Source organism: Ambystoma mexicanum, chromosome 4q (assembly GCF_040938575.1).
Source record: "Ambystoma mexicanum isolate Mex_15411 chromosome 4q, UKY_AmexF1_1, whole genome shotgun sequence".
In the NCBI taxonomy this organism is placed as follows: domain Eukaryota; kingdom Metazoa; phylum Chordata; class Amphibia; order Caudata; family Ambystomatidae; genus Ambystoma; species Ambystoma mexicanum.
Genome location: NC_090928.1, coordinates 634,056,225 through 634,084,096, shown reverse-complemented (window position 1 = coordinate 634,084,096; position 27,872 = coordinate 634,056,225). Strand labels below are relative to the sequence as shown.

General features: G+C 49.9%; 1 protein-coding gene across 2 annotated transcripts in view; it reads right to left on the bottom strand.

Annotated features, from left to right (window-relative positions):
- Positions 1–27,872, bottom strand: part of VPS54 (VPS54 subunit of GARP complex) — a 2,536,401-nt gene that overhangs the window by 1,016,227 nt on the left and 1,492,302 nt on the right. For both annotated transcript variants that reach the window (XM_069608186.1, XM_069608187.1), the window contains one exon: positions 4,098–4,279. In XM_069608186.1, coding sequence (XP_069464287.1) covers positions 4,098–4,279 — 182 coding nt within the window. The remainder of the gene's footprint in view (positions 1–4,097; positions 4,280–27,872) is intronic.

Below are 27,872 nucleotides of genomic sequence, written 5' to 3'. Positions count from 1 at the left end.
GTACATTTCTGTTCAACGCTCATGTTCCTAAGAGCTTTGGTTCAGAAAGGACCACATTTTGCGCTTTTGGTGGGTTTCTCAATATTAGTTCTGCACCAATTTTTAGACCTGAATTCACACCCCATCTGGGCATATTTCTGTAATTATTTATGTTCATAGCATAAACACAGTGGCTACAATATGAATAATTTCGGGGTTTGGTCTCAGAACATCGCACAGAGTCCAGCTTAGTCTAAAACTGTGAGCGAATTTTTCAGTTTAACAATCTCAAAGTTTCACATTTTTGTCAGTTCGGTGCAATTTTTTATAAGCATTTTTCTAAAACATACATTTGCTGTGCTTTCTGAATCCACACAATGGTTTGTCTCGGCCTCCAAGGTCTGGGCTGACTCAGAGGTCACATGTCTTTCTTTCCTGCCAGCAGTTTGTGGTCAGTCACACCCGAATTAGCATTTTCTATTCAGCCCAAGGATTCCTTTGTCTGCAATGAGAGCAACAGGCCAGGGTGCCACTCCCAGTTCCTTTTGACACCAGCCTGTCAATCTCTTAGCCAAGGGCAGGGGGAAGTCTCCTTTGTCTAGGGAGAAGGTGTGGAATTCGTTTGAACACAGTGTGGGAAACTTTTAACTCTGAAACCCAATATCCAAAAACTGTCTTATCTTATAATATAACTCACATTTTTAACACATACATCAAACAATTTCTTACTTCAAGTCTTTTCAGAATATAGTTTTAGATTGTATCCACCTCTTAGCAAGTATTTCTTTGGCATAGTTTGGGTTCAACGTACAACTTTACACAAAATGGTTTTAAAACGCCGGCTTCGGGTAGAGGTGAGTAACAGTATTATACCCATTTTTGACAGGTTTCTTCCAGCAAGCGATCCTCAAAAGTGGACTTTGTTCAGATATAGATACACTTCTGTGGACCTTATATTAATGTAGATTCTTGCGGGAGAATGATGTTGACCACCCAACAAGGAGGTTGGATCTTTTTGGGTGGTTTGTGAGCCATGATTTGTGCAAATATGACGTCAAATAAAAACAGGTTTTTGAAACCAGCTCTGTTTCTTTTGCAATGATTTTGCTCTGTGAGCAGCCAAATGATGGGGTTTGGCAGTGGTCTCCTGTGTTATCACTGACATAGGCAAAAGTAGATAGTGGCCTATTTTTCAGGTTTTCACTGCGCACTTTCTGGTTATTTCTGGAGAGCAGCATGCTTTCCGGCGGCCATTATGTTTCTGCTGCCAGCAATGCACAGTGATGTTGCAGGGCTTGGATTAGTGGGTTAAGACATTTCACATGTATGACGAGGGTTCTCCAATCACTTTCGAAAGATGTAAGACTAGGTTTTCATTCTCTGAAGTTGAGCATTAACACTATATTCAAATCAGATATTGGATTGTTCAAAAAGAAATCCAGGCAGATGGAACTATACCACCTGAAGACTTGGAGCTACCCCTAAGTAGACAATCAAAGGGTCGCTTGTCCCACTTCTATAAGGGTCTGTGATGCTGCAGTTCTGATTAACGACCTTAAATGGCAAGGGGGAAGGCTGGTGTTAGGAAGAAACCTGTGCAGTTCCCTTAGGGACCACTGCAAAAGGCTTAAGACTACAGGTGTTGGCAGTAAACCCAATTGGTAGCAGTCTGTACCACCCAGATTTACCTAGTAGCTATGGCTGAGCAGCCAGACTTCTCTCGTGTCGTCGTTGCAGGTCGACTCAGCTTCTCCCTCTTCGTATTCTTTGGTCCTGTGTGGCGACGTCCCAAGTCCCAGTCCCCAAAGCCCTGCTTTTATGCAGAAAACCACCATTCATCAGTCCTAGCTGTCACTCAAACATGCTAAGTGGTGAGCCACTGGGCCAATCACACAAGAGTGCCGAGGCAACTCAGTCCAGGGTGCCTAAACCCCCTCCCACACCCCCTGTGGTACCCAGACAGAGTGGCACCACTTTTGGAGGCTTCTGTGGAAAAGCCCGCCAAAAAAGTGGAACAAAGGGCTCGACTTGGGTTGGAGTCACAGAAGCGAACACAAACGCCATTTTGGAACCGAGTTCTGGCAAAAAATACCAACCGGTGAATTAATATTAAATAAATAAATCAGCGGTATGTTCGAGGCTATGTTAAAAAGAATTAGCCTCGAACAATGGGAAAATCCCATAGGAATATATTTGCGGTCGAATATAAATAGTAGTATCCACTGCCACCAGCCAAAACTCGCTCAGGGGGAACTGGACAGTGCCCCCTCGAACAACAGACCCAGGGGCAATCGAATTGCCCCTACCAGTACGCCCACAATATGATGGTTTGTACTGGTTCTGTTCACAATTTAGGACTAGTAAAGCCAATGGTGACTTTACATGCCCTGGGAGACAGTAGTCAGTCCCAGGGTACGGAGTCTATGTTTGGGGGTCACTATGACACCCCTGTGTTACGGCACGGAGGGTGCTATGTAACACACATACCAAAAACACATGAAGCCCGATGGAGTAAAAGACCCCATAGCCCATAAAACACATTACAAAGTCAAAGGATATCTCAAATCATGTCTAAGAGTGGGGGAAAAAAAGAGTCTCACTCTTAGCAGGAGAATAAAATAAACCCCAAAAATCCAGCAAAGCTCCTGGGGGACTCACTAGGTTTGGGAAATTAGCCTTAACAGAGAATTCTCCCTAACAGCTGGTTTTTGCCATATTAGAGGAGGACTGGGCACTTATAAGGACCTAGGCAAATAAACCATTTGTATGCACATCAAAGAAACTGCCTACAAATGTTGCTTTGCTGGTACAGATCTCCTCTGAAATTAAACAGAATTTAAGGGGACTTTCCATCCACCTGTTGGCAGAACTGTGGAGGGGAAGGGACTATGGGTCATATCCACGTTTACAACAGTATTGGAAAGTAATATTGGCCCAATTTAAGGACATTACAAATGTGCAGCTCCCAATGCACCCAAGGGTGGTAATTATGAGTGCCGGATGCCCATGAAGCTATTCTCATCTACCACATACAAACTGCGACCCGTAGGACTCTGGCACAATTTTGGTAGGACTCTCATGGACCCATTATCGCACAATTGTGAATTAGTGTCTGGGGGATTTTGGCCATGGAAAAAGTTTCAGCAATATGTTTGAATTCCTTTAATAAATACTTGAGAAACCCCTATTGGATTTTCAGTAAGATAGAGAACATTTATCCCATAGATCAATGTTGCCAAGAGGTTTACATGGATCTATTCAAAACCTTGTACAGCTGCTAGAACAAAACACCAGGTAATAACTGGGGATTGTAAGAAATATATTGGCGGAATATGGTGTCTTGTTCCTCAGCCCATTTATCCCTGGAGGAGGAGGTAATGTCCAGCCCATCGTGGAATAATTTAAATGTTTCCTTTTGTTGTTTGCAAGGATTTAGTATAATGCAAATACAAAGATTGAATCATTTGGAAAACCTATGTACTGTTGGACATGGTATGCTTGCAATAAATTAAATTAAAGCTTATAAAAAGGTTATTGGCATAAATTATAGCAGGCCTAGGATAACAGTGTTTTGTCACCAGGACGAGGGTCCTAGACAAGAACATATACACGCCTAAATGCAGAGCCTTGAGGGGCTAGCGCGATGCTGATGGGTCACCGGCAGTGATGCCAACAACATTCTGTGAGCAATCTCAGCTCTCTGAGCCTCAGATCAACCAGAGGAAAGATGTCCAAAATGTCAGCAGGACATCTCAAGTCAATGCAGGCTCCAAATGAGCTACAGTGGTCACAGTAATGGTAGACTTGGCTCAGCCCATTATGTTGCAAATGGGTGAGCCGTGTGGTATAGACACAGGAAGGGAAAGCATAAATGAAATGAGAGGACAGATCTTCTACATAAAATTTCCATCTTCTGGGATTCAAGGTCTGCAGTGATAGTTCTGTTTCACTAAATCATAAAGGCTTGACAAACTGAAGGCTGTACTCTTTCCAATGTAAGTCAGATCTCGATGAAATGACACCCAATGTTTCAAAACGTATATCAAATACAGCAAAAGAGCAAAGAGGTATTGCTGTAGACTCTACATAGAATACAACATAGAGCAACAGCATCCTACCTTAGTTTTGTTTTCCGCTCCTCATGGAATCGGTTTACAAATTTGTTTGCTTGACTCTGAAGTGCCCCACGCAACGACATACTTCTCCTTCCACAAATCTGCTCAGTTTCTAGCACAAAGGATTCCACTAATCGAGAAAGAGCAACAAATTCGGAAGAGTTCAGCTTCTCGAGAAATCCATCCTAAAGGTAGAGGGAACCAGTTGTTAGCCTTGGGATCTACTGTTATAAAAGAAAACAGTGTGAAACATTAATGTTTTTTTCAAAGCTTCATAATAAGAATATTTGACAGCCAAACTTTTTTGTTCTATGCACTAAGAAATACAGCAGAATGCAAAGTGCATCAAGGATCCAAAAAAGCATACAACGAGACACAATCTGTTCCTTTATTTTCTCTAAGAGCTGAATGCTCCAAAAATGTGTCTGTAAAGCTTGGGTTCCTCCCCGCCACTCAGAATTGCACCCAAAGTTAGTGACTCCAGTCATTTTCTCTTGTATGCACAGCTCCTTCATCGCCTTTTTTTGTTAAGTTGAAGATTGTGTTCTGGTCTTTGGAGAGAACAACAACTGCTTCCTGTGTCGCAATTTCCGCCAATATCAATGACTTGTACAACAAGTCCTCCTTAGTCTGCAGCATAAGAAATACATTTGGATGCAGGTAGCTGGTAGTGAATGCAGAACAGTGAGAAGCACAAGCATGGAAACAACTATTATCTGTGAGCACATTGTGCATTGTTACTAATTTCTGAAGCTTGTTACGAAACCTACCATTTCAGAAAGGTCCTTATTTAAGAACAAATAACACTAAGGCAGTCAAAAAGAACAGATGCTCAACAAGAAGATATTTCTTCCTGATGGCCAGTGGAGGATACATTTGTTGAAGTTGAAAGTAACCTATGCCTACAGATCAAACTACCATATCACGGACTTAAGGCAAAGAGGCCCGAACCTATATAACCTAGTGTTTGAGCTTTGGGAATTGTCAGAATAAGCCGTCTGAGAATTGTACATTGGTCTACTTGAAAGACAACATGAACTAGAACAAACATTAGCAAAGCCAACAATGATGGCATTTGTGTAGGCATGGGTTAAGAATTTTACAGGCACTGACATAATGGCACTAACATGCAATAAAAGGGCAAAGTGTGCTAGTACCTGGCCATATTAGGACCGTACCTGGCAAATACCCATTGAATGCCGACAAAAGAGCCAAAACTGGTGGCGTTGTCAATGCTGATTCGTAACAGAAATTCAGTGCAAGGTATAGATGTGAGGACACACACAATACTTATAAAACAAGTGACTGACGGCACACTTGGTGAAGTCATTCTTAAATACCCCAATAGCATGTTTACAGCTGCAGTTAAGTCCTCACCTATCTGAATACTGCTGAAAAATAACATTGTCATCCCTTAAAAGCACCAAGCTTGGTCAAAGGGATCCCAGGCGTGTGTGTTTTGGGCAGGGAGAGATGAGCAGTGGGTATGAATGGCGATAAGGACTACCATGATCATATGGTGAGGGGGATAAAGGGTGTGGAAAAAATTAAAGTTACTCACCGTAGTGACTAGAGTACTCCTAGTCCCATAGTCCCCTTTCATCCATCGTTATGGGCGTCCCCCACCATGGGGACGGTACCGGAATCTTTGGCAGCCAAAAATGTAACTTCCCATTTTGATTTCATATAGCGCAAGGGCGCAGTCGAAGACGTGAGAACTGCAAGCCCAGGACCCACCCTCCAGCGCCTCAACTTATTCCTCTTTGAACACATCGGACGCTTAGATACCTGGCTACACTTGTACATATTAGCACTTGGCATACTAGTGGGGGAAGGTGCGCGAGACGTATGGAGGAAGGGGGACTATGGACTATGAGTACTCTAGTCACTACGGTCAAACGTGGTGAATGGCCTGCATGTAGATGACACTGTCACCAAGCGGATGTCCACAGAAGCCATTGTCTCGAAAGGCTTGCATTGCAAAACTGCAAGAACCAGATTAAGGTTGCATACCGGATGAGGTTTATGCACCCGAGGAAAATGTCTAGACAACCCCATAAGGTGGGCATTAACCACCATGTTGGCTGTCGAAAACACATGCTCGGGGAAATTCCTTTAAGCCCTGATGGCTGCCAAATACGTGAGGCAAGTATCCACCTGAACTCCAGAATGCACCAGGTGCGATGAAAAGGCCAGTACGTCATCCAGAGGACAGGTGACAGGGTCCAGCCCCTTGTCACAAGCCCAATGGAGAACCTAATCCCTTTGTTCTTAAACTGGGACCGAGTCGAGGGCCTCCTGGCTTGCTGAATGATGTTCCAGTTGTCATCTGAAAATGGAGTGTGCTCTGCTGATCAGGAACCATGTCGCCAGGGAAGGTTTGGCCATGTCCGGATGTACCACTGCCCAAACCCTCCTGCGTCAGGGGGCACTTGGCATTCTGAGGGGATGCAAATAAATCCAACAGGGGCAACAAGGAGTCGTCATGCAACACCCAGTTGAAGGTGTTGAACCCCATGCAACTCAACTGGTCTGCTTCTGCACTGCTGTACCACAGGAGTTGAACTGAACAGATCAAAACCCCCTCCGACAGGGCCCATTCGCAGATCAAAACCGCCTCCAGGCAGAGGCGGTGGGGAATGGGTGCCACCCTGCTTGTTCAGGTAAAACATCATAGTAGAGTTGTCGGTCCTGACCAGAACCAAGTTGTCCCCGATGAGGAGCAAACATGCCTTGAGGGCCAGGTCCACTGCCCAGAGCTCGAGCAGATGATATACAGGAGGGCTTCCGTCCTGTAACACGCTCCATAAATCGCATAGCCCTCCAGAAAAGCCCCCCCAAGCCCGAAAGATGATTGTCCTCCAAGCAGAGAAGGCTGGCCACTATGTTCATTAACTTTGTGAAGACACAAGGGGCTGAGTTCAGGCCGAAGGGCAGCACCTTGTACTGGAAGTGGTAAGACAATCGTGGACTGCAGAAACTTTAATGCGGTTGATGTATGGGTACATGCATGTCCGCATCCCTGAGGTCCAGGGAACACATCCAGTCCTGTACTTGGGTACCGCAAAAAAAATGGACTAGTAACCAAAGCTTCTGTCTACAAGAGGAACCGGTTATATCACCTGCATCTTCAAGGGAGAAAGGACCTCCCGTAAGAGCCGGGACCTGATCTGACGAAGAGGAGGAGAGGATGGAAGAGGCGAAGTAAGGAACAAGTTACTTACCTGTAACTGTTGTTCTCCAGCATGGGTCTGGCATGGATTCACATGCTCATGAATATTCCCCGTCGTCAGGCTGGGAATCCTCGGTAAAGAAATAATCAGTTGCAGTTTTGTTTCTGAACTGTCTTTCTTAGTAGTAACCAATAACTGGTCTCTGGTCATACTGCCCCCCCAGCCAATGACTGCCCTCTCCCTAAGGCCCGACCCTGGCAGCCATCCTCACATTTGGTAGCACGTAAAGTGGCAGTAGGACCAAGTGAAGAGCCGCAGAGGGTTAGGAGGGGGGGTTTGCATGTGAATCCATGCCAGACCCATGCTGGAGAACAACAGTTACAGGCAAGTAACTTGTTCCTTCTCCAGCATGGGGTCTGGCATGGATTCACATGCTATGAATACAAAAATACATAGCAGTACACACATGCACAACCACGGGAGGTGGCAAGGCTCAACATTAAGCATCTCTTACCTCCTCACCAGGCCCACCTTCAGGCGAACAGGTTGCGCAGCACTGCTTGGCTGACTCTGGACTCCTCCCTGGGCTCCCGATCGACGCAGTAGAATCTCGTGAAGTGTGAGTCGACCTCCACGTAGCAGCCCTGCAGATATCCAGCAGGGACACACCAGATAGGAACGCCGTGGTAGCAGCGATCGCTCTGGTCGAATGGGCTCTCGGACGGCCGGGCATCGGTCGGTTTGCCAACCGGTGATAGTGCATGATGCAGCTGGAGAGCCATCTGGAAATGGAAGCCTTCGAGAGAGCCTTCCCTTGGTTCACAGGTCCAAAGTTCACAAACAGCTGTGAGGTCTTCCGAAAACTCTTTGTGCGGTCCACGTAGAACTTCAGCGATCTAGATACATCGAGCGAGCGCAAAGTCCCCTCGGCCGGCGACGAAGGCGACGGGAAGAACACAGATAACACCAAGGGCTCGTTGAGGTGGAAGTTCGACGGAACCTTGGGCATGAAGGAGGGGTGCGTCCTCAGCACCACCCTCGTCTCGTGGAAAGTCAGGTATGGAGGTTTACAAGAGAGGGCCTGGATCTCTCCCACTCATCGTGCGGAGGTGATGGCCACAAGAATCGCAGTTTTCCACGACAGGAACTTCAACGGTGCAGAATGCAGAGGCTCGAATGGCAGCCCCATGAGCCTGGTCAGCACCACGTTGAGCTCCCACGCCTGGGCCGGAGCCTTCACCAGTGGGACGATCGGAACAGTCCCTTCATGAACTCCTTCACCAGGCGATGGGACCATAGAGATGAGCGCCCCGGAGTTCTGGTGTAGCGGGAGATAGCCGCTAAATGGATTTTGATGGAGGTATGGGCCAGCCCCGACTTGGTCAATGACAATAAGTACGGCAGCACTTGAGGGGCCGTAATTTGCAGAGGGTTAATCTTCCGTGCGCCGCACCAGACAGAGAACCTCTTCCACTTATGTCCATAGCACTTAAGAGTCGAGGACGCTCTGGCCTTAGCAAGCACCTCCTTGCAGTCCGCCGGGATATCGTACCTTCCAAACTCCAGTGCTGCAGGAGCCAGGCCTGGAAGTTCAGCGACCCTGCGACGTGATGGAGGATGGCGCCGCCTCCTCTGGCGAGGAGATCCGTGTCCGTCGACAGCTTGAATGGGGGGGGGGGACGTTGACAAGTCCAGAAGGTCCGGGAACCAGATCTGTCTCGGCCACGCCGGTGCGACGAGGATCATCCTGCACCGGGACCTCTTGAGTTGGTTGATGAGTCGCAGCAGCATCGGCGGGAACACGTACAGGAACAGGCCGTCCCAGGGGAATGAGAAGGCATCGGCCATGCTCCCCGGCTGGGGAAACCTGCTGGCGAACCTCCGGCACTTGCTGTTTGTTGCCGTCGCGAACAGGTCTATCTGGGGATTACCCCATCGTCAGAACAGTAGATCTACTCGATCTTGATGTGGCACGAGCACAGCTCCCTGCTGAGTAAGTCGGCGATGGTATTCTTTATTCCTGCCAGATGGAAGGGTACCAGAAACATCCCTTGGGCGACAGCCCAGTGCCACAGCTCCTGGGCCTCCTTGGATTGGGCTGGGGATCTGGTGCCTCCCTGCTTCTGGATGTAGAACATCGTGGTGGTGTTGTCGGTGAAGATCCTCACCACCTTGCCCTTGAGGGACGGGAGGCACGGTCTGAGAGCCCAGAATACGGCTCGGAGCCCCAGGATATTGGTATGACCTCTCCTCCGGGTGCCAAAGGCCTCTTGCGTAGAGATCTCCGGTGTGCGCTGCCCACCCCTCCAGGGAGGCATCCGTCGTCACAGTCTCCTGATGCGCCGGGGGTCTGGAAGTCTGCACCCGCCATCGGATGCGCGCGGGCACCCCACCACCGGATCGCCTGGCGGAAGGCCTCATTGAGCGGGATCCTGTCTTTGAAGCTGCCCGCAGCTTGTATCCACCGGGCGTCGAGGAACTCTTGCAGTGGTCGCATTCGCAGTCTGCTCAGGTGCACCAGGTAGATGCACGAGGACATCATGCCGAGGAGGGACTTGATGGACCTCACCCTGGCCACCTCCAAGGCCAACAGCCGCTGCACCTTGCCCATGATGGGCTTCATCGTTTCCTCCGACGGGGAGGCCAGTCGCGCCACTGTGTCGAGCTTGGCTCCCAGAAACAATGCAACCTGCGACGGAACCAGATGGGATTTGGTGAAATTGATGGAGAATCCCAGATCCGTGAGCAGCTGGACGGTCTTCGCTGTGTGCCCAACGGCGAGTTCTCTTGTTTTTGCTCGGATGAGCCAATCGTCCAGGTAGGGGTAGACGTGGATCCCCTGCAGGCGCAACCGCGCTGCCACCGGTGCTAGACACTTGGTGAATACCCTGGGCACCGACTTCAATCCAAAGGGAAGGGCTTTGAATTGGTAGTGCCATCCCTGGACTATGAATCTGAGAAACTTTCGATGTCCTTTTAGAATGGGGATGTGAAAGTAGGCATCCTCCAAGTCCAGCGACGATAGGAAGTCGCCTTCCTCCAGCTGCCCCAGCACGTGCTGGAGGGTAACCATCCAGAACTTGTGCCTTGATGTACGTGTTTACACGATGAAGGTACAGGGTGGGTCACCAACTGCCGGTCTTCTTTCTTATGAGGAAGTACCATGAGTACACTCCGGAGCCCTGCAGCTTCTTGGGGACGAGCTTGATGGCTCCTTTCTTCAGCATCACCCTTACTTCCAGCAGCAGTTGGGGGATGTGGTTTTCCTTCCTGGCCACGGGTGGAATGCGGGGGCACTTCAGAAACTCGACAGTGTGCCCGCGGGCCAGGGCATCCAGCACCCATCGGTCGGTGGAGATGGACTCCCACACTCTGACGAACTTCGCCAGCCGACCTCCCACCGGGGTGCTCAGGTGGGGGCCCGACGCTACGGCCGGTTCAGTCATGCTTGGCAGCGGCCTTGCTGCCTTGGCGACGACGAGATCCTCCTGACTTGCCGCATCCTCTGTAGGCCTCCTGTGACGAGGAGCAGGCCGACTGGCGGTACGTCAAGGAGCTGCAGCCGAATCCTTTGGAGGCACCTTGTTTGGCTCCGGAGTTCCGAAAGGGCAGCCGTCGTTGCTGCAAAACCCCCAAGGCCCGGGCCGTCTCCGTGTCGGTCTTGATGGCCTGCAGCGATTCGTCCACTGTCTTGCCAAAAAGGTTATTCCCGTCATTATGCATGTCGAAAACTCTGGTTTGCACATCCTGGCAGAAATCGGTCACCTTGAGCCAACCATGCCGTCTAAGACGAACACCTTTGCGGAAGCCGGTGTCAGCAATGTCCGTGGCCACCGTTATGGCGTGGTCCGACGCCATCTCGCCCTCCAGCAGGATCTCTAGGGCCTCCGCCCTCTTGTCATCCTGGGGGAAGTCCAGCAGAGGAGCTATCTTAAACCAAAGCTCCCTGTCGTAACGGGCCACAATCGCTAAGGCGTTGGCCGCCTTAATCGTTGTCGCCGCCGACGAGATGACTCGTCGCCCCATGGCATCCAGTTTCTTCCCCTCGCCGTCCAGGGGGAGGGGGGAGGGGGAGAGGAAGCCGTGGCCCCTGCCGCCTTCTCCTTGGCTGCTGTTAAGACGACCGGTCGGCTGACCCTAAAGCACAGAGGGGCGGAGTCAGGGACTCAGTACTTCTTCACGTACCGGTCTCCCTTGGCAGGAGTCGTGGGCAGGTTCTTCAGGAGCAAAAGCCCCTCGTCCCAGATGTCGTCTAGTAACAGGAGCGAGAGGACCGTCTTCCTTTTGGCCTCACGCCGTTGATATAGGAAACCTTCCTTCTTCTATTCTTCGGGGCAGAGCGAGAAGAGCTCGGATGCCCTGGCAATCATGGCGTGGAAGGAGCCAATTTCGTCGGGCGGGTAGGCCTGAGGAGGTGGTGGTGATTGAAGGTCCCTCCCGTCGTCACCAACACCGTCATCCATCCCCGTCGTGGCCATCTCCGTTCCAGTGTCCTCCCTAGGATCAGGTGAAGGGGATGAAGGCTGCGAGGGCCGCGCAGGCTGGAAATGCGGAGGGGGTGAACTCTTCTCCGCTTGCTTGGAGGGCTCCCCAACGGGCCAGGTTCCGCTGGATCGTCCGTTGGGGGTAAGGGAAACCTGGTCCTTATCTCCGTACATAAGGCCTGGATCGCCATCGAGATGGCTCCCGAGTTGTCCTGAGGCTCGGGTACCGGCTGCGATGGGCGCGACGGTTGGGGAGTGGAATCCTCCACGGGAACCTCGTCGGCGCCACAGTCACTCTCTTCGTCTGCATCGTCGGGATCCCTCCCATGGGACCGGACCTCCTAGAACTTCTTGTTGAGGACCTTTGTTAGGGAGAATTCTCTGTTTAGGCTGCATTTCCTAACCTAGTGAGTCCCCAGCAGCTTTGCTGGATTTTTGGGGTTTCTTTTTTTCTCCTGCCAAGAGTGAGACACTTTTACCCTCACTCTTGGGCACGATTTGAGTGCGTTTCTTTGACTCTAGATGTGTTTAATGGGCTATGGGGTCTTTTACTCTATAGGGCTTCATGTGTTTCTGTGATGTGTGTTACACAGCACCCCTCAGTGCAGTAACACAGGGGTGTAATAGTGACCCCCCAGTATAGACGCCATACCCTGGGACTGACTACTGTCTCCCAGGGCATGTAAAGTCACCATTGACTCTACTAGTCTCAAATTCTGAACAGAACCAGTACAAACCATCATATTGTGGACGTACTGGCCGGGGCAATTCGATTGCCCTGGGGTCTGTTAGTCGAGGGGGCACGACTCTGTCCCCCCCTGATCGAGTTTTGGCTGGTGGCAGTGGATACTACTTTTTATATTCGACCGCAAATATATCCCTATGGGATTTCCCATTGTTCGAGGCTACCAACGTTAATTATTTAATTCCTATTGCCTCGGACATACCGCCGGTTTATTTATTTAATATTAATTCTCCGGTTGGTATTTTTTGCCAGAACTCGGTCCTAAAATGGCGTTTGTGTTCGCTTCTGTGACTCCAACCCAAGTTGAGCCCTTTGTTCCACTTTTTGGCGGGCTTCTCCACAGAAGCCCTCCAAAGTGGTGCCACTCTGTCTGGGGTACTTAGGAGGGGTGGAGGGGGATTTAGGCACCCTGGACTGAGTTGCCTAGGCAACTCAAGTCGCACTCCGTCCTGATTGGTCCAAGTGGTGAGCCGGCCGGCTCACCACTTAGCATGTTTGAGTGACAGCTAGGCTGAGTGAATGGGGGTTTTCTGCATAAAAGCAGGGCTTTGGGGACTGGAACTTTAGATGTCGCCACAGGACCTAAGAATCCAACGAGGGAGAAGCTGAGCCGACCTACTACGACGACACCACCGGTGGAGCCCTGCTGAACCGTCTCACCACTTTTCCCAACGACAGAGGAGATCTCCAGCCCGGAGAGTCTTCTTCCTTCGACTGGTGGAGATAACCAGTCTGCTTCCTTTTTCGCTTCCTGGAGCATCTCATGGCTGCCTTGCCTGTGCCAAGCACCCCGGCAACCGGTATACCACGTTTTACCACTACCGCGAATCAAAGAGTAGTACCTTTAACCGGAAAACTCTGCGGCTGGTTTCTTCCCTGGCAGTGCAACGACCTTCAGCTTTCCTCCACGTCGAGATCTTCTCTTCCTCTGGACGACGCCGCGACTTGCACACGCTGCCAGGAACAACTACCCCCGCTGGAGGATCCTTTCCACATAAGGTACCGTGTGTTCAACTGACTGTACGGGGTAGATTTAGCCCCGGGCTTTCGGACCTGGGTTAGCCTGGGACACCCTGGCTAAACTTTTCTGAGCCTAACTAAAACCTTTCTGAACTCCCTGCAAGACTTTTTAAGCCTGTTGTCATTGTGTGATCTTGGGTGCATTTGTGCCCTGCTCTCTCCAAGAGTGGGCCCGACCGATGGACTTTGGCTCACAAGTAACTTTTGACTTTCCTGCCTTGCTTAAGAGTTCCCAAGTATTAGTGTGGTGTATTTTCCTACATTCTGCCTTTTTCCCTCCCTTTTTCGTTAACTTATTGGAGTGCCATCTATAGTTAAGCGCTCACCTCTGTCTGGAAATAAGTGGTGTTAACTAAGACTTGTCTGATAAGGAATAAGGAATGTATGTATAATAATAGTAACTGTGTTTAGAGTGATTTACAATAGTAGTGCTGGAGTGTTTCAAAAAGTGTGTTTTTAAATAATTATATACCTTGATACCAAAGCTCTGGTCAGTGTTTGCTTGTGCTATTGTATCTGAGTGCCTATTGTGTATACTTTGCATACTGCCTAACTCTTCTTGAGGGAAGTCTGACTGCTCAGCCACAGCTACCAGGTAAATCTGGGTGGTACAGACTGCTACCAAGTGGGTTTACTGCCAACACCTGTAGTCCTAAATCTTTTGCAGTGGTCCCCCAAGGGAACTGCACAGGTTTCTGCCTAACAACCTTCACAACCCCAGCCAGCTCCTCCTCAGAGGCTGAATCCGTGTCCGCGATAGCCACCTGTCAGGGAGAATTCTCATCTTATGGCTAATTTCCCTTACCTATAGAGTCCCCCAGCAGCTTTGCTGGATTTGAAGTTTTTTTTTTTTTTCCTCCTGCTAAGAGTGAAACTCTTTTTCCCCACTCTTAGGCATTTTTGCTATGTGTGTTCTAGGCTATTTTTGTGTTTAATGTCTATGGGGTTTCTCTCACCTCCATAGGAACCATCTTTATTCACGTGCTACACACCACCCTCTGTGCAGTGACACAGGGGTGTCGTAGCGACTCCCAAACATAAACTCCATACCCTGGGACCGACTACTGTCTCCCAGGGCATGTAAAGTCCCCATTGACTTTACTAGTCAATTTTTGTGAACTAAACCAATACAACCCATCTTACTATGGAAGTACTGGGAAGGGGTAATAGTTTTTCCCTTATGTTCATTTTCGAGAGGGTACCGTACCGTCCCTCTCTCAAATGTTTCTGGCTGGTGGCAGTGGTTACTACCGTAGATATTCAACCGCAAATATTTTCCTATGGGATTTTCCCATTGTTTGAGGCTACCACATTTTCTGACAGCCTCAAACATACCGCTGGTGTATTTTAATATTAACTTTACTCCGGTGGGTTTTATTTGCCAGAACTTTAATAAAAGTTCTTTCTCGTGTCTTTCTCTAAACTCCTAACCCAGGTCGGGGATCCTTTGTTCGTCCTTTTGGCGGGCTTCTGCCGAGAAGCCCTCCTTTCGGCACCACTGAGTCTGGGGTGGGTCCATTGCGTGGGATGGGGGAATAGGGCCTCAGCAACCCATGTTGCACTCTGTCCTGATAGGCTGGAGGGTCTCCCGCCAAGATGACCACTCCACTGTGTGAGTGACAGCTGGGCTGTATGAATGGGGCTCTTTTTGCATAAAAGCAGGGTCCTGAGGGCTGGAAGGGCAAGACGTCGCCACTGGAACTAAGACGCCGAAGAGGAGAGGAGCCAAAGACATCTGCAATGACCGAACCACCGGTGAAGCCCTGCTGCAGCATCTCACCACTTTTCTCAACACGACGAGAGAAGATCTTAATCTGCAAGAGCCTTCTTCCCTTGAGCTGGTGGGGCCAACCAGTTTGCCAATCGCCTTCCCGGACCTGCATTGGTCGAATCGCCAGTACCCCGTACTCGGAGACCAGATAGCCAGGCACCAGTCCACCCGGACCGCGATTTAAAGGAGCGTACCTTTTATTTGTCGGGCAGCACCGCGGCTGGTTCCATCCCTGGGTAGTGCAGTAACTCGAACCTTCCTCCACGACGAGAGCCTCTCTTCTTCTGCTGGATCCTCCGAACTGCAGGAACTACCAGGAACAACCGCCACCGCAGGAGCCACTTCTTCATTTATAAGGTACATTGTTCTGCCAGGCCGCCCTTTCTGCGTGGTTGTGCTAAAGGTGTTTTAAATCCTTTACCTACCTGTTGGGTTGGCCGCCCCTCTCTTTTAACATTGTCTTTCACCTTCTGCATCCACCTTTTCAAAATCGTTAACCAAAGACTTGACTGCAGCTACAAGAACATTTTGCTCATGTGCCCTTGCCCTGTACCACTGACCCTGGGACAGGCCTACTGACTCTGGCTAAATTTGTTAGACCTGCATTCTCTAGATTGCTTCTCAACTAAAAATGTGTTGGTGCACCTACTTCTTATAACCACCCTTTCCTTCCCACTTTTAAACCTTGTGAAATGCCATTTTGCTCAGTTTTCATTTAAGTATTTTCTATACTGATGCACTGCCTTGCTTAAACTGGTTCACAAACCTATGGAAAGTGTTGCTAGGATGTGTAAGAAGATATTTCTGTATAACTTGTGCTTTCCCTCCCTTGTGAGAAATTGCTAGAGTGCCATTTGTGTTTGGTTTACACTGGGCCGTTTTGCTCAGTTTTCACTCTTGCTCAAACCGGTCTACAATTTACCTAGGGAGTTGTGTATACTTTCTTTGACCAAATTTAACTTGCTTTAAGAACTGTGATAAATGTGTTTAACTAGAAGTGTATAAAATTAATATATATATTCTTTTACTACAAAGCTTTGGTCAGTGTTTCCTTGTTCCACAGTACTGAAGGCCTATTGTGTAAACCCTGAATACTGCTCATCTCCCTCTTGAGATAAGTCTGACTGCTCAGCCACAGCTACCAACTAAATCTTTGTGATACAGATTGATACTAAAGGGGATTTATTGCTCTCACCTGTAGTCCTAATATTCTGTAGTACTCCCTAAGGGAACTGCACAGGATTCTGCCTAACACCACCGCCCCCCTTTTTCCACCGGGGTTCTCACGGGGGTCTTATCGATGGGCTGAAAAGAGGATTCCCTCCACGGTGGCAGGGAAACTCTGGGCCCCGAGGTCGCCTCCACAGGCTTCACCAGGGCCGCCACGACTCCTTCGATAGAGGCCTTAGCCGGGTGAATCAGGGCCTTCACGACTTTAGGCGCGCTTGAGGCCTTCACTTTGGGGGGAGGGTCACCGCCTCACTCACCCTCGGCTGTTTCCGTCGGGATCGACCGGGACTTCTCCAGGAGCTTACCCAGGTTCTCCGACTTCCTCTTTTCTGAGCCAGAGTGTTGGCTCGTGGTTGATGGTGTCAGTGAAAGCGCACCCTGCCGGCAGCTGAGGAGCCTGACCGTTCGGCACTCACGGTGCCCGCGGACTCGCAATGCTTAGCCTTTTGTTGGGCCCAAGTCGCAGGAGTGCCCTCAAAGGACTTAGAAGACCGCTCGGACCTCTTCTTCTTCTCACCTCCTTCCAGCCAGTTGGTGAGGGCGGATACACCGATCCTTCATGGTCCGTTCCGACAGGTTCTTGCAAAACGCACAGTCCTTCGCCACGTGCGTTTTGTCTTCTTGCAGGCAGTAGATGCATCTAGAATGCTCGTCCTCCTTGAAGACATTCTGCAATCTGCATCCAGGGCAGTTCCTGAACAGCTTGGATCCGGGCGTCAAGTTTCCTTTGTCCTGGGCCATGTCCACGGGGTAGGCCTCAAGGTCTTCTGGAATCCTCCAAAAGCGTAACTCGACGAGAACTTCGCCCTTGAGGGGCGTAGAAAATTCCTAAACGGGTCGCCGTTGATAGGAAGTAGAAACAGTAAAAGCTCGAGAGCTATAGCACGAGGACTCCCAACACTTGAACGTGCAGTAAAAATCTGAGGATGGCTGCCGGGGGGGTGCTTAGGGAGAGGGCAGTCCTCGGCTGGGGGCAGTATGACCCAGTGACCAGTGATTGGTTACTACTAAGAAAGACAGTTCAGAAACAAAACTGCAACTGATTTTTTCATTACCGGGGATTCCCAGCCTGACGACGGGGAATATTCATGAGCATGTGAATCCATGCCAGACCCTGTGCAGGAGAAGAGGAAGACTTAAGGTCTTGGAGACTACGGATAGGATCCACAGGTTGCTGAAAAACACTTCCAGGTGTCCTGACTGGGCTAAACAGCTCCCCACAGGCGAGCTGTGCTCTACAACCTGGACATCACTGTTTCTTGGCATTGGAGGCGGGGGAGCGAAAAAACCTGCGCAACATCCTCTGCTGCTTCCTCCTGCTGCTATTGGGTGACATGTCAGGGCTCTGTGTACCGTGGTTTCGGAACCCCCTGAAGCTGGAGAAAGCGCAGGGTTTGACCTATCCTGGGATTGAGGGAAGGATTTCTGACCGGATGGCCAAGGATTTGGCAGATTGGAGGTTTTCTTCTTCGTTAATTCATCATTGGTGGACGAATGAAAAAGATCCACACCCTCAAAGGGCAGATCAGGATTCACTCCTGCACAACAGACGAAACCTTGTGGCGTGCATCCACGCAGTCCTTCTCATCTCGACCTCAAGGCACAGCTCTCTGCTGGCAGTGACGATGTGGGTGACCAGGGGTTCCATGAGGTCCTGTGCAATGGCCCGGGCATCCGCCAGAGAGGCCTTGAAGGAGGCTTGCTTGTCTGAGGGGAGGTCAGGCAGAAATTCCCAGGGCTCCCACCACAGCTTCTGGTTAGCCACAGCCAAGAGGGCATCCATGTTGTCCAGAGATGGAATAACAGCGCTTTCCCAAAGACTCAAGGACCTTGTCTTCCTTGGAGAGGCAACTGGAGATGGCTCCCGCGGAGGAAGACGACAGTTTAGAATACAAGGAGGCCACAGCCATCAGAGAGAAATGGGGCTGCGGGTGGGAGGCCAGTAGGATTGGCTCCCCATCCGTCAGCCTAAACCTGCTGCGCAACTTCTTGTTCACCTGGGCGCTGGCCCTTGGGTTCTCGCAGACCTCCCACAGGACATCCTTCTGGAGGGGAATGCCAGACCGGAGCATGGTGCATTTGCCCAAGACCTCTCCTAGAAGCCCCGACTCTGGGGGGCTTCCTCGGGAAGAGGGACCCCCGGAAAATAAGCCAGAACCTGAAGGTGGTCATGAAAGGCCTTAACCGATGCACAGGATTAATTGTCGCCATCATTCCCCCCTGTGCCCTCTGCCCAGTTTTCTACAGACCAAGGGGAATCTGGCCCTGGAACACAGGTGCTGGCGGTGTGCCCCCCACATGTCCGGAGCAGCAGACAGGTCCAACGGCTGTTATGGGGAAGGCAGTGTTACAGGAGGAGGTGGGGTGGGGGGTCAGAAAAACTGGTGGGGCCTGAACGGGATGAGGGGCCGGCACCGGCAGCCCTGGAGGTAAACAGGAGGAGTATCCAGAGGAGGGAAGGGCCGAAGCAGCACCACCTGCGGGATGACCTTCTTCACAATGTCCTTCAGGAGCCCATTCATTTGAGAGGAACGCACGAGGAGCAGGCAGTGCTCGAAGAAGCTGTCCTCACAAGCCTTCTGGTCCATGGAGGCCCGGCCCTCCGAGGCATTGGGACTCCGCTCCTGGTCAAAGCAATGAGGTGCCTAGCCCGGATCCGCTGCCACTTCCAGCGGTAAGGGGGCGGGGATCATCCTGCAAAGCCCATTCGATGGGTAAGCACTGGAGGGCCTTGAGCTGGATCGAAGATGGATGCCTGCCTGGCAAGCTCCGCCACATTGCGCTCCGCCCTGGTTGGGAGGGAGTGAAGGCCCTGAGCCAAGAGAGGCCTCAGACACGAGAAGATACAGCTTGGGTCTTGAAGCAGAGCGTCGACCTCCAAGATCCCTCTGGTAGGTGCTGAACCGTCAGCCGGCCGGCCGGTAGTCCTAACCCCTTGATTCACGGCCTCTGAGTGAGCTCTGGTAAGCTGGGAGCCCTCAGCACCTGTGCCCGTAGCCGTGCTAGATCTAGCCGAGGACACACTCTTCGAGGTGGCACTCGATGATCCCTTATCGCCTGGGGTAGAAGAGGACGAGCCTGATTGTCCCTCCAAGGACAGCCTGGTAGGGCCCCTGAGCCCCTTAGCTTGCGAGTCAGTGGCCTAAAAGGCCTCAGGTCTGCCCCCCCGGCCCAGAAGAGCCCCCAGGCCCCTCAGCTTGGGAGCCGGTAGCATTAGAGGCCTTGGGCCAGCCAGAAGCTGAATCCAAGGAACCCCAATTCATGGGAAACCCGGAGAAAGAGTCACTGCGCTGTGGAGCCGTTCTGAACAGAGGGCTTACACCTTGTCTTGACAAGAGGTCCTGGAGACGAAGTCCATATAGGGTGGTGAGGATAAGTGTGAAAGATCTCCCTCCACCACGACAAACTATTCTTTAATGCCCTGTGACCGAGAGCACTGCAGGCCAAACATGAGTCCCAGCGCTGGTCGGGCCCCAAGCACTCAAGACAGAGTGCATGGGGTTCGGATGCCGAGAACGAACAGTCGCATGAAGCACATCTCCTGAAGCCTCCTGCAGCCGGCATGTGCCGGGGGAGGCGAGGCACCGAAGGGAAGAGTAATAAGAATTGGAAAAAACAAACAGAGAGCAAGCAAAAAAAGTCTCTGCGCTGGCTGCCAGGTCCGACACTGTATGAAAAAAGGGGCTGAGTTGAGGTGCCGGAGGGCCGGCCTCGGTGGGGCATTCCCACGCCCGAGCCCAAGCGCACTATACTAAAGTTAAAGGGGAAACTCCATTTTTCTGCTGCCAAAGATTCTGGTACCGTTCCCATGTTGGTGGTTGCCCACAAGGATGGAGGAAAGGGGGGGACAGTACGTATGCATAAGGTAAATACCAACAGTCCCTCCTCACAACCGATCTCTCTCCTATCTTCACTTCACATGCCAATCATTTCAGCTAATAGCATCACCTAAAGGCCAAAATTAAAAATAGCAAATACATTTGTTGAGAACGACTACACAAAAATACTTTGCTGTGTATTTGGCCCCCTCTCTCAATTGATGTAGATGGCATTGAAAGGGAGATCAATGCTCTGGCCAAAGACTTACTCAAGCAGATGTAACGGTTGGAACCTTACTACTTGCAGATGATGCAGACATGTTCTCAAAAAACCCTAGTGGGCTAAAAGCGCAATTTTAAAAGTTCAAAGATCAATGCATAAATGAAAGTCTGGAAATAAAATGGGATAAAACAAAGGTCATGGTTTACACAGAGAGGAAAAAATCAAAACCGATTAATATCCCATGGTTAATTGACCCATTTAACTACATAGGAATAAGATTTATTGAGGCACATGGTTAAAGCAGTTTTAAAAAAGTGCAGCCCGAAGAGGCCAAATGCTGAGTAACTATGTAGGCCCTACAAAAACGTAGATTACTAAGCCAGCACTAGAACTATACAAAGCTAAAGCACACCAGGAGATGCCAGATTGTGCGAAATCCAGGGGCACCTCCAGTAGAACCTTGGATACAGTTGCAAGTTGATTCCTGAAAAATATTCTTGGCTACCACAAAATACCAATAAGCACGAATAGCGACCCTCCCCTTATACATCTGATGAAATTCTCCAGACAGTGTGACCAAATAAACCGGCTACTCATGAAGAACTGGAAAATCACAAGACTTGATGCACAATTGTCTAAACTATTCCCACCACCACTGATGGAAGCATTTGAGAGGACGGAATTTAAGAGAACCTAGTGAAGGCAGAGAAAGCAGACTTCCCCTAAACAACAGTTTTTAAATGCACCCAAACATGGCACCTGTTCATGCCTACACTGAAGCTATTGCAGTAATGTACAGAAAGGTGATCATGTGAGACATCCCCACACTGGACAGATATGTTGGAAACATTATGCTACCTGTGATTCGAAACATGCTATTTATGGCCTTAACTCTTATTTCTCAGCAAAAGGGATGGTGAGCTCCAAGCCCAGCATTTACCATGCCCGGGTAGCAATTCTTCTCTTGGCAGCACACGCGCAAAGCACATTGCGAGCATAGCCACTATACCACAGCATATGTCTGTACGCGGTCGAAGTTCTGCTAAAATGGGTCCCGGCAATACAGGGTTCCGACTGGCTTCGGAATTCCTTTTCAAAACACAATGCCAGAAGTATGACTTAAAGGGGAAGACAATGGTGTTACAGCTGGAAGAAGCAGTTATGCGCAAAGACATGGTGATTCTGTGCGGAACAGACTATGACAACATGGAATGGCAAACAGTGCTGTGCATTGACCCCACCTTGACAATTACAGGAGTATCAGAGTTGAGGAGGAGGAATGGGAGTTGGTGTTCCAGACACAGATACCATGCCCACTTCAGATATTGGAAAAAATGGTGCCCATTCTGACAAAATTAGTGAAGGGGGAAAATAAACGCACATAGTGAGAGCTCAAAAGGGTGCTGCATGAGTTGTGGACAAAGGGACCTCACGATGTGGGGGTACTGAAAGGGATTGGGGCAGTAAAAATATAAACGAGGGGCCTTGCTGCCCCAAGCAAAACAATTCCCGTTGACCAGATAAGCAGATGAATGGCTATACTACACTTTGCACGTATAATGGCAGCAAGGCATAATTCAGAAATAAACCTGTAACACTGCAATCTATCCGATAAAGAAATTAAAGGGCAGGTCATAGCGTTTAATTCAGGATTTTCGCCCCCTAAATGAAGTGGTGGAAGGAGAATTTCCTGTGGTTCCAAACCCTGCCACAATATTGTGCAATATCCCAGCGAAGGTAAAGTACTTCACGGTCATTGACTTGAAAAATGCCTTCTTCTCTATGCCTCTGCACCCAGACTCAAGATATCCGATTGTCTTCACGTATCGTGGAACTAGATTTAAACAGACACGTTTGCCCCAAGGGCAGTGAGCAGAAGCGTGTAGAACTGACTTAGTACACGTTTTGTCACTACTTGCAGAGAAAGGGTACAAGGTGGATAATGCAAAATGACAGCATTGACTAGAAGAGGTTGTGTAACTGGGGCAAATAATAGCCATTGAAGGGTGTAGAATAATACCCAAAAGGACACAGGCCATTCATTCCACCACCCACCCACGAACTGTGAAAGAGATGCAAATGTTTCTACGACTATGCAACTATTGCAGTGCATGGGTATTTGATTATGCCACAGTTACTAAACCTCTACTGCAGGGCCTTAAGGAAGGACAAGAAATGAAGAGGGACATAAAATAGACATCTGAAATGAATGAAAGTTTCACAGAACTAAAAGACGCACTGGCACATGCGCCAGTGTTAGCTACTCCGAATTACAGCAAAAATAAAATTTGTTATCACATTTAGATGGCTCAGTGATGACGGCTGTCCTCACAAAAAAGAAGCCACAGGGACATCAACCACTAGCTTACTACAGTGGAAGCCTAGACTCAGCAATGCAAGGACATTTTCCTTGCGAACAATCACTTGTGGCTGCAGTGTTTGCAATTGAGAAGGCATCAACGATTACCATGGGGTGTTCCGTAAGTATCGTAGGTGGAACACTCATTCGCCATTCTTGAGGAATCAAAAAGTACACCAACTACACAAAGAGCATAGGGATATGAGGTCATATTAACCAACCCAGCAACAGATATGGTAAGGTGCTGAAGTGTAAACCCAGCAATCTACCTACCAGAATCAATACAGGAAAGGGATTACATACATGACTGTGCAGCCCACATGGGTGGATGGAAGGGAACGTACAAGTAAAAAGAGAAGAAATAGAGGCAGACATGGTCTATATGGACGGGTCATCAAGTATTGACCCAGAGACAGGAAGCGCAAGTTACTTATTAACTGGTAACGTTCTTTGGACTGGATGTTATTCCAACATATTCCACATCGTTGACATGTAATGTCCAGAGCTGTGCTGCTTCGGAAATTTTTCGGCAGAGGGCGTCCTGCCTCTATGGCATCAGGTCGATGTCCCAGGAAGGCCTCCGTCGACGGTGACGTCAACAGATGTTATAAATAGGAGGCACAGCGCCCATAGCCTCAGTTTATGTTTTGTCCTCCATAACGTGTAACATGCTCGTACACAACGCCTGCTTGACTGCACATAGCCTTGCGGGAATGCAAGCTGCAATAGCAAATTCTTCAGAGGGGGAGGGTGATGTGGAATACGTTGGAGGAACATCCAGTCGAAAGAACGTTACCAGTTGGTAAGTAACTTGTTCTTCGAATTGATTGTGTCCTCCAACGTATTCCACATCTTTGACAGACTCCCAAATCAGTGAATGGAGGAGGGAGAATTTAGAATACCCAATCAGATGGCAGAATAAAGCACCGCTTTACCAAAGGCCATATCCTGACCATGGGGTGTATCCAGGGAGTAATGTTTGACAAAGGTGTGGATGGAAGGCTACGTTGCTGCATCACAAATATTCTTAATAGGAACTCCCCGCTGCAGGGCTGCGGATGTAGCCCCGGCCCTAGTGGAGTGAGCTCACAACCGCTCAGGAGGGTCTTTGCCCGCCAATCTGTAACATTCAGTAATGGTGAGGATAATCCACCTGGACAAGGTCTGTTTGGTAACAGCCTGGCCCAAACAGTGTCCAGTGTACCCCACAAAAAACTGGTCATCCACTCGGACCGTGGACATCCTAGAGATATAAAAGCTCAAAGCTCTCCTAGGGTACAACCTATGGAATCTATCCTCTTCCTTACCAGGATGAGGGGGAGGATAGAAAGCAGGAAGTAAAACTCTCTGGCTCAGATGAAACTCTGACACTACCTTAGGTAGGAAGTACGGACGTACCCTCAGTACAACCCTATCATTGTGGAACACAGTAAAGGGTGGCTTAGATGAAAGTGCCTGCAATTCACTCACTCTGCGTGCAGATGTAACTGCAACCAAGAAAACAGTCTTGAAAGACAACAGTCTCAAAGGACAAGAGTGCAGTGGTTGAAACGGAGCACCCATCAGGAATTTCAAGACTAAATTCAGATTCCCAAAACGGCACCTAAAAAGGGGAAGGCGCGAACACATTTGTGAGCCCTTTTAGAAATTGGGAAATGAAAGGAATCTTAAAATAAGAACATTCTTCAGACGAGCGCTTAAAAATAGGACAGCGCCGCCAGGTAACCTTTAATGGTATCCACTTGAAGACCCCTGTGGGCAAAAGAAAGCAAGAAAGAACAAACTATCGTAATGGAACCCTGAAAAGGATCGACATTGTTTCCTCTGCACAAGTTATAAAACTTACGGCAACGATACAGGGATTTGGTTGCCGGCTGCCTGGCCGAAAGCAACACCTCCATCACGTCATCTGGGAGGTCTCGATCCTTACATCTCAACCTTTCAGAAACCAAACGTGAAGGTTGAGAGTCTTGACCTCTGGATGGAGAACCCGATCCTCTCTGTGGGGAAGACGGCGTGGAGCACAGATGGACATTTCTAGAAGGTCCGAGTACCACGCTCTCCTGGCCCAATCCAGAGCAATGAGGATCATGTGGGATCCGAACCTCTGCAACCTCCTTAGCACCTGAGAAATAACAGGGACCGGAGGAAATGCGTACAGAAGTGGGAATAACCAATCCACGACAAATGCGTCCCCTAAGGCTCCTCTCAGAGGAAATTCCCTTGAGCAAAATGTCTTGCACTTCCGGTTGACACCGGTCGCGAACAAATCCACTTGAGGGGTTCCCCAAAGGGCAAAGATTTCCAGAAGGACTTCCTGAGCCAACTTCCACTCATGGGAGATCGTGCTCTGCCTGCTCAGAGCATCCGCCGCTGCATTCTCCTCTCCGGCTAGAGGAACTGCCGAGAGTGATATTCCTACTTGCGTCTCCCAGACCCAGAGCTGCATCGCCTCTGCACAGTGGGAGTGACCCTACCCCACCTTTTTTTGTTGAGGTAATGCATGGCCACTGTGTTGTCCGTCATGATCAGGACACTCTTCCCCCGCACAGACGGCAGAAAAGCCTTCAGGGCCAGCCTGATGGCCCTCAGCTCCAACAGGTTGATGTGGAGTATGGGCTCCGATGGAGACCAACGACCGCTGGCGGTCAGCTCGTTGACATGAGCTCCCCATTCTGTGAGGGAAGCATCCGTCACCACCGTCACCTCCGGCCACGGTTGCCAAAACGGCTCCTCCATCATCAGATTGCCTTCACTGGCCCACCACAGCAGATCCTACGAGACAGAGTGGAATCTGAACGGGATCCGACATATTGCCTGAGAATTGCGACCAGTGGCATCTTGAGAACCCATTGAAGGGATCTCATCCTCAGACTGGCCTCTGGCACCAGAAAAATGCAGGATGCCATGATGCCGAGCAACCTGAAGAATTTGAAAGCCGGAAGACTATGGGCATGTTGAAACTTGTTGACCACCTGTACAATGTGATGAGCCCTCACCTTGGGAGGCAAGCACTTCCCCAAGGACGTGTCCAACACAGCCCCGATGTACTGGAGCTGTTGGGAAGGAGTCATATGCGACTTCTTGAAATTGAGGGAGAAGCCCAGCTTGTGAAGGGAGCGGCAGGTGAAGCTGAGATGATCCAAAGCTTGTTCGGGAGAACGTGCTTGGATCTGCCAGTTGCCCGGGTAGGGGTAGACGTGAACCCCCCTTCTCCTGAGATACGCTGCCACCACCACCATTAGCTTGGTGAAGACCCTCAGGTGGAGGTCAATCCGAATGGCAGGAACCAAAACTGAAAGTGCGAGTCACAAATCTCAGGTATTTTCTGTGCTTTGGATGAATCGGCACATGAAAATAGGCATCCTGTAGGTCCAGAGACAACAACCAATCCTGAAGTCGAAGGGCCTGAAGGACCTGAGAAAGAGTGACCATCTTGAAATTGTCCTTCCTGAGGAACTTGTTCAACCAACGCAAGTCCAAGATAGGTCTCAGTCCCCCGTCTTTCTTTGGAATCAAACAATATGGGGAATACAATCCCTTGTTCCTCTCCTCCAGAGGCATCAGTTCCATAGCACCTTTCTCCACCAGGGTCAAGATTTCCTGCACAAGGAGCGGATCCGGAAGCTTCAAAGAGAGATTCCCAGGTGGATTGTTGTGAGACCGCTTTAGAAAGGGAAGGCAGTAGCCGTGGACTATTGTATCCAGAACCCACGCATCCGAAGTAATAGCTCGCCATTCTTCGAGATGCTGAGACAGTCTGCCCCTAACTATCGAACAACAGAACATGGCCTCGTAGCTGTTTTGGAGCGGCTGTGGCAGTGCCTGAAGGCAAAGAGGCAGCTGCCTGAGCGGCTTTGACACCTATTTCCACGTCTACCACGTGTACCTTTACGGTGGCCCCTTTGATGAGCAGCTCCTCTCGAGTAGTAACAAAAGGAAGGCCCCCTTCACTGTTGTCACCTAGGACGAAAAGGCGGAGGTTGACGCACAGCTGTGCCCAAAGATTTAGCAGCAGCTTTGGAGGTCTGCAACAGTAACAGGGGCTCCACTGGCAAATTCCGGCCATTCTACCCAGGTGGTCGAGGGCGCTGAGGGCTTCGGCGTCGAGAAATGCGTCAAAGGCTCCAAGGGCCGGCACGAAGGCAAAGCCCTGACAGCTGCAATCGACACCTTCCACCGTCGGACACGGCGCCAACTGTTTTGACTCTGATCTCAACACCTTCCCAGATTTCTACGGTTTCGTTGGGGACGAAGACCGAGACCTGGATCTGGCACGTCTCTGGCGATCCACCAGAGCCTTGTCCGAACGGGACGTCGACGGTGCCCGATGTTTATTGCACCGAGTGCCCTGGCCCGAAGGTGCACGGGCATCGGACCGAGACCATTCCTTGCTGGCTACCGAATACGCAGACGGAACTGTGCCCTGGGATTGAAAAATTACCAGCGTTTGCTCCCTGAATGCCTCCCATTCCTCGGGAGTTGAGGAGACGCCACTTTCGGGAGTGCAGAGACGAGTACGAGTGGTGGAACCCACTCCGGGACCGAGATTCCCAGGATTCCTTTCGACAGGGAGAGTCACCCCTCGAATCATCGGTGGAAATACCCATAGATTTTTGGGATTTACGAGGTTTAGAATCCAGACCTACCTGTAACTTCCCCTTACACTCCCGCAAGGCCTGGACAGTCAACGAATGGCACTTCGAGCAGTCATCGGTATCATGACTTTCGCCCAGACACCACAAGCAGATGTAGTGCGGGTCCGCAAAAGACATTTTGGACTTACAGTCCTGGCAGGTCTTAAACCCAGAAAACAAAAAGAGTGGGCACCACTGCGAGATGTTCCCGTTTCTCAAATATTTGTTTCTGTGAAAAAGTTCATTTCATTGAAAATTCCTTGTCAACAAATTATAAAAAGGAGCTGGCTGTGGCGAATAAGGAGACACCCAAATTCA